This window comes from Octodon degus, unplaced genomic scaffold, assembly GCF_000260255.1.
Source record: "Octodon degus isolate 3935 unplaced genomic scaffold, OctDeg1.0 scaffold00050, whole genome shotgun sequence".
Lineage (NCBI taxonomy): Eukaryota > Metazoa > Chordata > Mammalia > Rodentia > Octodontidae > Octodon > Octodon degus.
The window spans coordinates 7,476,464-7,489,548 of record NW_004524626.1 but is presented as its reverse complement, the minus strand read 5'-3'; the positions used below and the strand labels follow the sequence as shown (position 1 = coordinate 7,489,548).

Below are 13,085 nucleotides of genomic sequence, written 5' to 3'. Positions count from 1 at the left end.
CAGCGGTACCTGGATGAGGCAGAGAGGGAGAAGCAGCAGTATATGAAGGAGCTGCGGGCCTACCAGCAGTCTGAGGCCTATAAGATGTGCACTGAGAAGATCCAAGAGAAGAAGATTAAGAAAGGTAGGTAGGTGGGTCGGAGCCTGGCGGCCGAGACTCACCGCAGAGCAGCCCCTCCCCACCACTGGGCAGGGCAGACGCTGAGCCCCGCAGGAGTCCCAGCGCAACCCACCGGGAAGGCCACTGTAACTAGGGGAGAGACAGGGCACAGAGGGTGGCCTGGGAACCTGAGAGGCTAACTTTGTCTCCCTTCCTGCCCCCAGAGGACTCCGGCTCGGGGCTCATGAACACGCTCCTGAACGGACACAAGGTACAGCAAGAGCTGGGGGTAGCTGGAGGTATCTAGACCCCTCAGGAGTCGGGACCAGTCCTAGGGCGCAAGTGGGCATCCCTGGTCCACTTCCAAGTCCCTCCCTCCCAGGCTTGGGAACCTCCAGGGGGTGTGCCTATCCCCTAAAAGACACTGCCACCTGGTCCCGTTGTCCCAGGGTGGGGACTGCGATGGCTTCTCTACCTTCGACGTCCCCATCTTCACTGAAGAATTTTTGGACCAAAACAAAGGTGAGACTATTTAGGGCACAAAGGAGGGAGGGTTCATTTCCAAAGCCCAGAAGCCTGCCTTAACCTGGGAGTCGGAAGCAGAGGGCTTGGGAACGCAGGGCAGAACAGCAGCGAGAGGTGCTTGAGACTCCAACTGGTCCCCCTCGCCCCCATCCACAGCGCGGGAGGCAGAGCTGCGACGCCTGCGGAAGATGAACGTGGCTTTCGAGGAGCAGAACGCCGTGCTGCAGCGGCACACGCAGAGCATGAGCAGTGCGCGCGAGCGCCTGGAGCAGGAGCTGGCGCTGGAGGAGCGGCGGACGCTGGCCCTGCAGCAGCAGCTCCAAGCAGTGCGTCAGGCTCTCACAGCAAGCTTCGCCTCGCTGCCCGTGCCTGGTGAGCCCCACCGCCGTCAGCCCCACCCCCTAGCTCCGCCCCGAGAGAACCCCTCCCCCTCCAGCTCCATGGCGCCGGCCGAGTTCCGCCAGGCCCTCACCCGGCCAAGTCCTTTCGTTTGCCCCCACCTCCTCTATCTTGGGCTCCTCAAGCACCACCCCCAGGTGGGCACCGCCCCCAGGTGGGCACCGCCTCTGCGGCTGCTCTAACTCCACCCCTTTTCCTGCTCCTGCAACTAGTGCCTTTCAGTGTCTGGCTCTGACTGCACCTTCCTCTCTGTCACTTGAAAAGTACCACTCTGCTGGCCACGCCCCCTAGTCCTCAAGGCTCATCTCTGCCTAGAATCTTGCCGCATCCCTGCCCACCTAGCTCCTCTCTCCTGACAGCCCAGAACTGTATCACTGCCCATTCTGACTCCTTTGATTCCCACCACCAACCCGGGTTCCCATGAGCCCATTTTACTGACTCCTCTTCCCCAGACTACCTCGGGAGCCCTCCCTTGGCTGTTCTCTGGTCCCATATCTTCTACTCTATCCTGCTGTTTCCCAGAACCCCATCCCTGCTCATCCGGGATTCAGGCCCTGCCCTTACCCCTCTCACTCTGCCCCAGTGCCCCCCAACTTCGCGCTGGCAGTCTTGGACAACCATGCACCTCCAGCTGGCCTGGGCACTCAACATAATCCCCCACCAACACTCCTGGCTTCCGGCCCTGGGGCCTCCCCTCTGCCAGCTGATCCCTCCCCCCTCCCATGGTCTCCCACAGGCACTGGAGAAACCCCAACCCTCAGCACCCTGGACTTCTACATGGCCCGGCTGCATGGCGCCATTGAGCGAGATCCCTCGAGGCACGAAAGCCTCATTGTGCGCATCAAGGAGATCTTGGCCCAGGTTGCCAGGTATGTGCGGCAGGTGCCCAGGCCAAGGCTGCTTGAGCCAGATTGAAGGGTCCAGATGCGCTGGTGTGTGGGCTTTCCCTGGCCATAGCACCTGGGGGAGCATAATGAAGGGGCTGCTGGGGAAACCCCCAGATGCCTTTGGCCAGACCCTTTGGAGACCAGAGCCACCCTGAAGCTTTCCAGGGTGGAGCCCAACAGCCCAGGTCAGGAGCACCCCTCAGACCCTGCCCTGGGATGTGCTAAGAGAGCTTGGCCTTGAGGGTCCCTGGCTTGGGCCTGGGCAGAGGATGATGGGGTCACTGTCACTCCTCTTTCTCTGTTACAGCGAGCATCTGTAGGGCCCGGTGCTCACAGATCTGAGGAGCAGCGCTGTGCTTGGCCCACCCTTTACCTAGCTGATAGAGGAGAGGCTGGGGGCACACCCTTTGGGGCCAGGCCCCATCCTGCACCTTGGGGGCTCCAGCCCCCCTAAAACTAAATCTCTACAGCATCCCATTCAACTTGAGCCCTCTCAGCCCCAGAGAAAGCACTGACCACTGAAGAAAAGATGAAACCCCAGGATCGCGGGGCTCAGAGGGACTCCCAGGCCCTGAGGCAGTCCCAGGACCCACAGCACATGCCTCATGAGAGGGCTGCCTAGGAGTTCCCTGCACCCCCAGAACTGCTCGCCACAAAAGCTGCATTTTGGCCACACAACCGGAAGACCCTGGTGGCAGCTCTCCTTCTCAGCAGGGCCTAGGGGTGCTGACCTCCCCTGGTCCAACTGAGCAATATCCGGGAGGCAAATCCTTCCCATGTCCAGATCCAGACTTTTAAAATAAAAACTCGTAGAAATTTGCATTTCCAACTTGTGCGTGTGGTTTATTGGTGTGGACCAGCCAGAGGTTGGACCTGTGACCTCCATCACTGCCCCGGACTCCAGATCTGCCTTCTTACATGGGAGATAGGAAAACTGAGGCCCCCGCTTGGCCAGATTCATAACCAGGCGGGATATCAATCTCCTTCCCCTCCCAATATGGCATGGGGGAGACAGTGATGGGAGGGACTTGGCCATATTTTACCTTTTGGGCAGCTTTTCCAGGCTGGGATAAGAAACCTTTTCCCAGCAGAAAGGCTTCCATAGAGCATGAACTTTTCAGCAGTGTAGAGATGCACAACTCAGAGAGTACATTTACTGTCATGTAGCCATCAGTATTTATTTTTGGGGGGGCTGGCTCAGAATGCCTTCAGGGCATGTTTGGCTGGCTGGAGTTGTGGGGATCGAACCACAGCAACCTGAGGCTGACTGCTTTGTTGAAGCAGCCACTTAAACAACTGAGCTAAGGGGCAGGCCCCTAGCCATCACTATTAGATAGCTCTGGTATTTTCTCATTACTGCAAAAGAATCCCAATCCCCATGAGCCCTCACTCTTCCCCTCCCCAGCCCTAGCACCTATGAGGTCACTTCCTGTTTCTGGCTTTGCCTGTCCCGCTGCATTTCCTGTCCATGGCTATGTGTCTTCCGCTCCTGGCATCCCATTGAGCACAGTGTCTCCAAGGTGGGCTACATTGTAGTCAGCCCCATCCTCTAGCTACTCCCTCTCAAACTGTCAAGCCCAGCCCCTGCTGGAATCCCACCCCTCCAGCTCTATGGTCCCCTCCTCAAAGTAGGTTTTTCGATCTCACCAGAGAGAAGCACTGTTTTTTGAGCCATAATTCCTGTCTAGGAGTTTTTCTTTGTTTTTGTTTGAGGCAGGGTCTTGCTATGTACTCCAGGCTAGTCTTTTTAACTGGGGATTGAACTCATAACCTTATGCTTGCCAGGCAAGCATTCTACTGAGCTATCTCCCTGGCCCAGGGCTAGTCTTAAACTCACTAGTAGCCCAGGCTGGCCTCAAACCAGTGGCAAGCCTCCTGTCTCAGCCTCTGAGTTCTGGGATGACAGGCATGTGCCACTATGCCCAGGTTCTGTCTAGGAACTTTAATGGAATTCTCAAATGTTTCCAGTCACGCATGCCCAGGGGATTTTTACAGGGTCCTGGTCCCCTGGGTTAACCTCTGTGCCTTACAGATCCATTCCTTTCCACCTCAAGCAACGCAAGCACCTACTTATGTGTGCAGTGTACAGCAGTCCAGCCCCAGAAGAAAAGACTCCAATCCCTGCCCTCCTGGAGCTAGCTACTCTTGTAGCCAGGGTCATGGACTGGGCTCAAAGTGAAGAGGTGAGATACCCAATGTACCTCATGATGGGGCAGGGAAAAAAATGAAGCTGAGGAAACACAGGGAGGTGGGGACAGCAGGTGGTGTTCTGAGAAAGATGTGAGCCTTGAGGGAGTGGATCACACAGAGCTCTAAGGAAAGGTGGTCTTGCAGAAAGCGTAGCTGTGCAAAGGTCCTGCGCCCGCAGGGAGCCGGGTGTTGAGGAGCAGCAAGGAGGCCTATGTGGCTAGGGTTGAGAGAGGTGTCTGGTCATGCAGGGCCCCATGCGCTGCAAGGGCGACTTGGATTTTTCCTTTGAGGAAAGTAGGAGCCATAGAGGGCTGTGTGCCGAGGAGGGTCTTGGATGCTATTCACTTTATAGCAGCCTAAATTTCCCGCCCCATCTTCAGACTGCTGTAAGGATTAAATGATCACCTAGCAAAGAGTGACAGAGCGTGAGCCTGGGGCGCCACAGAGGCCAGCGACCTTATTTGTGATCCTTGTTATTCTTAGGTCCTCAGCTCAGGCCCCAACAGACGCCAAGCGTCCCTGGGGAGGGCACAGCTGGCCTGGCAGGGTCTGGACACCTGGGGCCCGCGCCCCCCTCTGCATCGCGGTGTCACCTTCCCTGGCGGCTCGGATTCCCGGATCCCCTTACACGGCGACGGCTCGGCTGTCGCGTCCGCAGCCGGAGGAGGGGAGGCTGCAGGAAGCGGCGGATCCGGCAGGAGCGGCGGCCCGGGTGGGTGCCGAGTTCCCGCCATGGAAAGTGCAGCAGCCCGCGAACCCCGGGGCGCAGACGCCCCGCGCGCCCCTGCGCCCCCGCCCTCGCCCGCCGAGCCCCCCGCCGCGCCCCGCGCGCGCCCACGCCTAGTTTTCCGCACGCAGCTGGCGCACGGCAGCCCCACGGGCAAGATCGAGGGCTTCACCAACGTTCGCGAGCTCTACGCCAAGATCGCCGAGGCCTTCGGGATCGCGCCCACCGAGGTGAAGACCCCTGGTCGCTGCGCCCAGGTCCCTGGTGGGAGATGGGCGCGGGTGGATCCTGGACCCTAGACGGGAGACCTCACTTCCCGGATCCCCTGATCCCTGTATCTCAGGATTGGAGGAGGGAATCAGGCTGGGTCGCCTGATCACAGGGCAGCACCTCTCAGATCTTAGACGCCAGGTCCCAGGGACCCCTTGGAGCACCCTGTAAGAGATGAGAGGCCCTAGGTTAAGAGTCCGGCATATCTTCCGGGACCCAGCTGGGAGTGAACCTCAGAAGCGCCTGGGTGGTCCTGGGCGCAGCAGGTGGAAAGGCCTGGCTGGGGTTTGCCCACCCTGGTGCCCCCAGAAGTCCCTAGAAGGCCCCACTAATTTTCAGCACCCTGAAAAACTGAGTTTTGAATGGTACCCCGGGGATGGGAGAGGGGTCCTCTACAGCCCACACCCTCCTATTTATCCTCCTCTATTCTAGGGGTTCCCTCCCTGCCTCCTCCCTTCCTCACATCCTTCCTTGTTCCCTCCTTTTTTCCTCCCTCCCTCCCTCCCTCCCTCAGGATTGAGCCCAGGGTACTCTACCATTAAGCTGTATCTCCAGCCCATTTTGTTGTATTTTTTTTTCCTTTTTATTTTATTTTGATACAGCGCCTAGATAAATAATCCATACCGGCCTCTAACTTGTGGTCCTCCTGCCTCAGCCTCCCCCAGTGCTGGAATTACAGGCATGTCCCCAACGCTGGCCTCAGTCCTGCCATTTCACATGTGCTGGGATCTTGGCTGCTGGGAGCCCGGGCCAGTTCTGCACCTGTTGAAACTCAGTTTCCCCATCAGGCCCATGGACCCAAACCCTGGGGTATCTGTGGCAGACAACATGGCAAAAGGGGCTATAGGCACGGTGGCTGATTTCAGGCTCGCTTCTCCCCGGGCAGATCTTATTCTGTACCCTCAACAGCCACAAAGTGGACATGCAGAAGCTGCTAGGGGGACAGATAGGGCTGGAGGATTTTATCTTCGCCCACGTGCGCGGCGAGACAAAGGAGGTAGAGGTCACCAAGACTGAGGACGCGCTGGGGCTCACCATCACCGACAACGGGGCTGGCTATGCCTTCATCAAGGTGTGCGCATGCGCTGGGGTGATTGCCACGGGGTGGTCTGGGGACCCAAATCGTGTGGCTGAGTTGGTGTACAAGTGCACTGGCGAGGGTGTGTGTGATATCCCTGGGGGCTCTAGGGACCCAAAGCAGGTGGCTGAGTTAGCGGGGAATGACGTGGGTCCCCTCAGAGGATCAAGGAAGGCAGCATCATCAATCGTATTGAGACCGTGTGCGTGGGAGACAGCATCGAGGCCATCAACGACCACTCCATCGTCGGGTGCCGCCACTACGAAGTGGCCAAGATGCTCCGGGAGCTCCCCAAGTCCCAGCCCTTCACCCTGCGCCTGGTGCAGCCTAAGAGAGCTTTTGGTGAGGCCACTAGAAACCAGAGACCTGTTGTGGGGATGCGGCCGGACAGTGGGGCCAGGGGACAATAGAAGGCGCAGAAATGGATGTTCAGGACCAGAAGGGGGTTAGACTGCTAGGGTGATTTGTGGAGGAGGGATGGAGGTTGACCAGGGCAGAAGGGACAGGACAGAGAATTGCCCAGGTCCACTCTGTCACATGGATAGAGGTCGGTGGTTGAGATTCTTTATGTTTTGCTTTGTTTTGAGACAGGGTCTTGCTGTGTAGTTCAAGTTAGCCTCAAACTGGAGGCAATCCTCCTGCCTCAGCCTCTGGAGTGCTGGGATGACAGGCAAGGGCTACCATGCCTGGCTGCATGGGTTTGTTGCTATTGTTTTAAGCTTGACTTTGCCAGTGAAGGCAGCAGCGTGCTGGTTTTCCCAAGGCGCATCCTCGTCATCTCATCAAAGGCCCACAGGGGGCGCTGTTCTAAAGCAGGCGGTTCTCGAATTGCCTTGGCTTGTCTAGGAGGCCCCAGGAGACTGGGTAGCCCCGGGCTCTCCATCTGCCCCGCGTCATGGCCGAGAACTTTTGAGAGCCTCAGTTAGTCAGGAAAGGCGAGTGCTGCAGCTGGGCTTTTCTGGGCTGACTCTCCAAACACAAGTTGGGTCTTAGTGTTGTCTGTCTAGAGCCATTTTAAGAGCAGGAAGGAGTTTTGGGCAGCCATCCCGGGGCACAGGAGTAGGATGTTGGCTCTAGAGCTGTCCTGTTATGGCTTATGCTGGACTCTCAATTTAGTTTGGGGTCGGGCAGGAGAAGTGGAATCTTCACAGGGATCTCTGAAGAGTCCCTGCATGGGCTGGGTGTGGTGGTGCATGCCTGTCATCCCAGAACTCTGGAGGCTGAGGAAGGAGGACAGCAGGTTGGACCCCCAACCTGGGCAACTTAGCAAGACTGTGTGTCAAAATAAAAAATAAAAAGGGCTCGGGATGGAGCCTAGTGTAACGGCCCTGAGTTCAGATCCCCACACTGAAAAATAAAAAATCCACCCACGGATCTGAAGGGCAAGGATGTTCTAGAAAGACTCAGCTGCCAGCTTCCCAGAGTTTACAGAGCTGGGTCCTCCTCTACATCCAGAGCACTTCACAACCCCTCTCTGTCCCCTCCAGATATGATTGGCCAGAGGAGTCGGGGCAGCAAATATCCTGTGGAAGTGAAGGTGACCAGTGGGAGGGAGACCTTGAGGCTGCGTTCTGGGGGTGCTGCCACTGTGGAGGAAGTGGTGAGTGACAAGAAGGGTCCCTAGGGCCCCTCACTTACAGCTTTGGTGCTGCCTCAGTGTGGCTTTGGATACGAACCGTTTCTTGGCCAGGGGTAGTGAGTGACACACAGCTGCCACCCCAGTACTCTGGGAGACTGGGGCAGGAAGCTCACAAATGCAAGCCCAACCCGGGCAATTTAGCAACTTAATGAAAATTAGAAAATAGAGGCTGGCGATACAGCTCAGTGGTACAATGGCAAGCATGAGGTTATGAGTTTGGGTCCTGGTACCAAAAAGAAAAAGAAAAAAAAAAAAGAAAGAAAGAAAAGGGGGCCAGGGAGATGGCTCAGTGGAATAAGCACTTCCCTGGCAAGTGCAAGGGCCTGAGTTCAATCCCCAGTTCTGCCAAAAAAAATAACAACAACAAAAAACCAGAAAAGAGCTGGGAATGGACCTCAGTATAAAGACCTTGGATTCTACGCCCAGTGCCACAAATAAAAAAGGTCCATTTCTCAGAGCCTGTTTCCCTACTTGGGAAGTAGGCCCTGCTGAGAGGCTGGTATAGCGGTGGTTCTGGAGCACATGCTGTTCCTAAGGGGTATTGGGAGGGTGGCTGCAGGGCTCGGAGCCTCTTACCCTCTGTGCCCCACTACACCCAGCCCACTGAGTTTGAGGAGGAGGCGTCCCGGAAGGTGGATGACCTGCTGGAGAGCTATATGGGCATCCGAGACCCTGAGCTGGGTAAGGGGCCAGGGTAAGCCGGGGGTCCCCAGGGGTGGCAGCGGGCGGAGGATGGGGTCCCTGGAGAGTGGAGCCCTGGAGTGCCCTCACCCACCTCCTCTGCCTGGCCTGCAGCATCCACCATGGTAGAGACTTCCAAGAAGACAACCAGCGTCCAGGAGTTTGCGAGCTGTTTAGACTCCGTCTTAGGCGAGTTCGCCTTCCCGGACGAGTTTGTGGTGGAAGTGTGGGCCGCCATTGGCGAGGCCAGGGAGGCTTGTGGCTAGTGTGCCCGGGGAGCCAGCGCAGCCCCAGCCCGGAGCCCAGCACCCCACCCCAGCCCTGCTCTAGTGTCAGGCCCTGGCCAAGCTCCGAGGCCAGGTTTGCCTCCAGAAGCCAGCTCACTTTGGAAATCCCACCCAGCTCCTCTACATCACAGCCCTGCTCGGAGAGCAAGCCAGGAGCTGAGGCCAAGCCCTGCTCCAGAGCCCAGCCAGGCTTCAAGATGAAATCCAGCCCTGAGACCAAGCCCTGCCCCAGAGCCCAGCATGGCCCTCAGCCCAAGCCCACTTCTGGAACCCAGCCTATCTCTGAACAGAAGCCCAGCTCCAAAACCCAGCTCATCCCCAAGACGAAGCCCTGCTCCACAGCCCCGCTCGGCCCTGAGAGTAAGATCACCTCCAGAATCCTGTCGAGCCCTGACATCAAGCCCCGTTCTGGAACCCAGAAAAGTGTTCAGATCCAGTCGAGCTCAGCGAGCAGTGCCAGCCCCAGCACCCAGTCCAGCTCTGGGACCAAGCCCAGCCGTACAAGTCATCCTGAGTCCAGAGAGGAAGACGGCCCCACGGCCCAGCCTGACCCAGACACTCAGGGCCATTCTGGGGTACCAGGTAGCTCCAGAAGCCAGGAGAGCGTCAAGCACCAGGCCAGCTCTGGAGCTCAGGCCAGCCCCGGGAGCCAGATCCATACCGCCGAGCAGTCTCCATCCAAACCTCAGTCCTGCCCTAAACCCCACTTGCTCCCAGCCACCTACCCCCATCTCGCACCCCTGTCCACTTCCAGCAGCGAGTCCAGCTCTGCCACAGAGCCCAGCTCTAGAGCACAGCCTACTGCCACAACCAAGCCCAGTTCCACAATTCAGCCTGCCTCTGGAACACCCCTTGGAAAGCCCGGCTCCAGGACTCTGGCTCTGAGCCCCTGACTCCCTGCAGAACACAAGCCAGCTCCAGAACCCAGACCAACTCTGGGACCCAAACCGACCTCAAAGCCTGGTCGAACTCCAGAGCTCAGCCCAGCCCAGGCGTCCCACCTGGCTCCAGGAGTCAGTTTGGTTCTCCAGCACAAACCAGTTCTGAAAACCCATCCAACTTCAAAACACAGTCAGTGCCTGAGACTCAGTTGCGCTCCCAAATCCAGCTACACGTTGGAAGCCGCCCACCTCCTGGGATACAGACCAGCACTGCCGTAGACCAGGGCTTGGACACCCCGGCCGGCACTGAGAGCAGGCCCAACTCCAGGACCCAGGACCACGCAGGCACTCCCCACGGCTCTCAAACCCTGCCGCGCTCCAGACACCGGCTCCAGGCCACAGCCAGCTCAGTTATTCGGTCAGACTCTGGGAAGCAGGTCAGCTTTGGAGCTCAGCCCAGCCCAGGAACCCAGGCGAGGGCAGGGATTCAGCCCACTTCCAGGACCCCTCCTGCCTCTGGAACACAGTGCGGCTCCAGAACCCTGACCAGTCCTAGAGCACAGCTTGGCCCCAGTATCCAGGCCGGCTCAAGAATGCAGCCCAGCTCCGGAATCCACCTCCGCTCTGCCATTCAGCCCAGCTCTGAGATTCAGCCCAGCTCTGGAACCCAGCCGCGCTCTAGAACCCAGCCCAGCCCTGGGATTCAGGTCCACTGTGGCAACCAGACCAGCTCTACAAACCAGACCAGCTCCGTCACTGGGCTCAGCCCTGAAACCCAGGCCAGTTCCAGGATCCAGATCAGCTCTAGACGTGGGCCAAGGCCCCAAACTCCTGATCCGAGCCAGGACCCCAAAATACCAACCCCAGCAGCCAGCAAAGCTCCGGGGCCCAAGCCTCAGTCTCCTGACCCAGAATCAGGAACACAGGCCAGCCCCGGTGCTCCCTCAAGCTCCTCAGCCTACCTCCTGGCCCCCCACCCAGTGGCTCCCTCTGTGCCCCAGAAACCCCCCCTCTCTCCCAAGCCGCAGCTGGGACCCCTGAAGCTCACCCCATCACCTGTATCCATCACCCCTGACCTTTCCCCAGGGGGAGCCTCCTGAGTTTCCAGCCAATTGAGCCCCCAGCTGGGGGTGGGGTGTGCCCCACCCCAGGCCTTGCCCCCTCCAGGTGTGAAGTCACAGCAGCTCCCGCAGCCCCCCCCCCAGCCTTCTCCCCCAGACACCGCCGCAGGTGACCTCGTTCCCTGGCTGGCGAGGAGGGGGTCGTGGAAACAAGGTTTGGTTTCAGGCGCCTGCCCAGGGACTTGTAAGTGGATCTGATGTGTGGGAACGAGGCGGGGTGGAGGCGCTGGCTTCTGTACCCCAGGACAGGATGCCCTGTGAATAAAGGCTCCTCACACCCTGCGGCCTGTGTCCTGCCGTGGTCATGGGGGGTGCGGGGGCAAGGGAAGGGCCAGCCACCACCCACACCCACTACATGCCAAGTGCCCTCTTCAGGAAAGTGTCATTTATTGGCCCCTGCTGCCTGCCATGGTCCCGGCCAATGCGCTGTCCATAGACCCTGCGGTGCGGTGTCACCTGGGAGAGATGCAAAGCAGACACTGGCCGGAGATCTCCCCAGGCCAAGGCAGGAGGAGCCCAAGTTCAAGCCCAGCCTGCACATGACCCTCCTCATCCAGCCATCTGAACTCGGACAGAAGGAAAATAAAGCCAGAAACCTTGGGATATATTTTGGCAAGAGAGAAAATCCCCCCTCACTGTTCACATTCAATTTATTATTTTGTTTATTTTTTTATGTATTAGGGATCCAACCCAGAGCCTTGCACATGTTGGGCAAGTGCTCAGCACCAAGCTACATCCCCACCCCACCCCCTTTTTAAAATTTGAGACAGGCTCTCACTAGATGGCTAAATTGCTCAGGCGGGGCTCAGTTTAGACCGCTCCTGCCTCAGCTTCGCGACCAACTCCTCCACACTCTGCACGCTGAACCTGGTCTCGGCAGAGCCGCTCCAGGTAGGGCTGCGGAGGAGGTCTTTGACCTCAGCAAGGCCTCCTCTTAGAGGTTCACCCCAGCTCAGAAGGCTTCGGGAAGAAGCCTAGCTCCTCTGAGCTTCGTAGTCCGATTCCTTCCAGGAGCCCCCAAACTCCCTCCTGGGGCTGGAGGAGACCTGGGAGTTCTGGGGGCATGAGGGGGCAGGGCAGGGAAGGGGGTGTTGCACAGGGACCAGGGAGCCCCGCAGGCAGGAAAAGGGCACCCCTTCCCCCAGTCAGAGTGGCCCCCTGGCGTCCTGGGTGAGCTGCGGCTGCAGGGAGAGCGACCGGGGCCGCGAGCTGAGGCGCGGCTGGAGACGCCGCAGCACGGCGCGGCGGAAGAGGATGTAGACCCAGGGGTCCAGGATCTGGTTCCAGGTGGCCACGCGCAGGTAGATGAGCAGCTGCTTCTCCACGGCCCGGGACAGCTGGCCGGAGGCGCTCATGGCCGGCGGCTTCCGCAGCACTGTCTGCGCGATGAAGACCTGCGGGACCACGGGGCAGGGTGAGCGCGCAGGGCCAGGACCCCGGCGCAGGCGGCGTCCTCAGCCCTCGCCCGGCGCGGCCCGCCGTGCTGCTCAACTAAGATCTCCACCGGAGAACTTTTTAGGTGGTTTTTTTTTTTGTTGTTGTTGTTGTTTTTTGGTGGGGGGCGTCTCGTCATATAGCCCAGGCTGGCTTCAAACTCATGGCCATCCTCCTGCCTCAGCTTCTCGCGTGCTGGGATGGCAGGAATGCACCAGCACGCCGGGATCTAAATCTTCTAAATCTTTTTTTTTTTTTTTTTTTTTTTTTTTGTGGAACTACAGATCGACATCAGGTCCTTGAGCTTGCCAGGGAAGCACTTATTCCACTGTGCCACCTCCCTGGCCCATATTTATTTATTTATTCATTGTATTTTAGGGAAGGGTCTACAGGGTGTTCTGGGTCTATGAGTACTAGATCGGACTCGTAGTGATTCGCCTGTTTACAGCCTCCTAAGAGCTGGGATTACAGGCGCGCCACAACGCACAGTCTCAGTTGCCGTTGCAGCACCCCCGGGGGCGGGGCCAGCACGGGAGGCCCCAGGATTGAACCAGCCTTCCAGGCACTTTAATCCGCTGAGCTGTTTGGCCAGCCCTAAAACTTTATATATATTTCAAATACTTTTAAACTACGTTAAATTTATATAACTATGCATGGTATACATAGTTTCCTTCTTTCAGCACCTGGTATTGAACACAGGACCTTCACACTGAGCCCCAGCTGCTGGCTTTTTTTATTTTGAGACAGAGTCTCACTAAGTCTAAACTGCCTAGGCTGGGCTAGAACTTGTGATCCTCCTGCCACAGCTGCACAGAGTGCTGAGTTTACAGGTGTGCACCACCACACACAGTCAAAAGTTTTTTTTT

At 58.1% G+C, this 13,085-nt stretch overlaps 3 protein-coding genes across 9 annotated transcripts in view; 2 read left to right on the top strand and 1 right to left on the bottom strand.

The window, feature by feature from the left end:
- The window catches only part of Hmg20b (high mobility group 20B), a 5,489-nt gene extending 2,966 nt beyond the window's left edge, over positions 1 to 2,523 (top strand). The window contains exons 5-10 of the mRNA XM_023716899.1: positions 4 to 124; positions 325 to 371; positions 550 to 622; positions 782 to 997; positions 1,761 to 1,893; positions 2,400 to 2,523. Of these exons, the coding sequence (XP_023572667.1) occupies positions 4 to 124; positions 325 to 371; positions 550 to 622; positions 782 to 997; positions 1,761 to 1,893; positions 2,400 to 2,433 (624 nt within the window). The 3' untranslated portion in view covers positions 2,434 to 2,523. The remainder of the gene's footprint in view (positions 1 to 3; positions 125 to 324; positions 372 to 549; positions 623 to 781; positions 998 to 1,760; positions 1,894 to 2,399) is intronic.
- Positions 2,524 to 4,644: 2,121 nt separating this feature from the next.
- Positions 4,645 to 11,067, top strand: Gipc3 (GIPC PDZ domain containing family member 3). 4 transcript variants are annotated; one of them, XM_023717010.1, is made up of 6 exons: positions 4,645 to 5,085; positions 5,985 to 6,170; positions 6,338 to 6,518; positions 7,664 to 7,776; positions 8,415 to 8,496; positions 8,611 to 8,853. In XM_023717010.1, the coding sequence occupies exons 1-6, from the start codon at positions 4,834 to 4,836 to the stop codon at positions 8,760 to 8,762; spliced, it is 966 nt and encodes a 321-aa protein (XP_023572778.1). In that variant the 5' UTR covers positions 4,645 to 4,833; the 3' UTR covers positions 8,763 to 8,853. The 4 variants fall into 4 exon arrangements, with proteins under 4 accessions (XP_023572778.1, XP_023572776.1, XP_004632768.1 ...); XM_023717008.1 differs by having other exon boundaries at positions 4,646 to 5,085; positions 8,415 to 8,509; positions 8,611 to 11,067; XM_004632711.2 differs by having other exon boundaries at positions 4,646 to 5,058; positions 8,611 to 8,970.
- A 432-nt stretch (positions 11,068 to 11,499) lies between these two features.
- The window catches only part of Tbxa2r (thromboxane A2 receptor), an 18,557-nt gene continuing 16,971 nt past the window's right edge, over positions 11,500 to 13,085 (bottom strand). For all 4 annotated transcript variants that reach the window (XM_023717011.1, XM_023717013.1, XM_023717012.1 and 1 more), the window contains one exon: positions 11,500 to 12,179. In XM_023717011.1, coding sequence (XP_023572779.1) covers positions 11,931 to 12,179 — 249 coding nt within the window. In that variant the 3' untranslated portion in view covers positions 11,500 to 11,930. The remainder of the gene's footprint in view (positions 12,180 to 13,085) is intronic.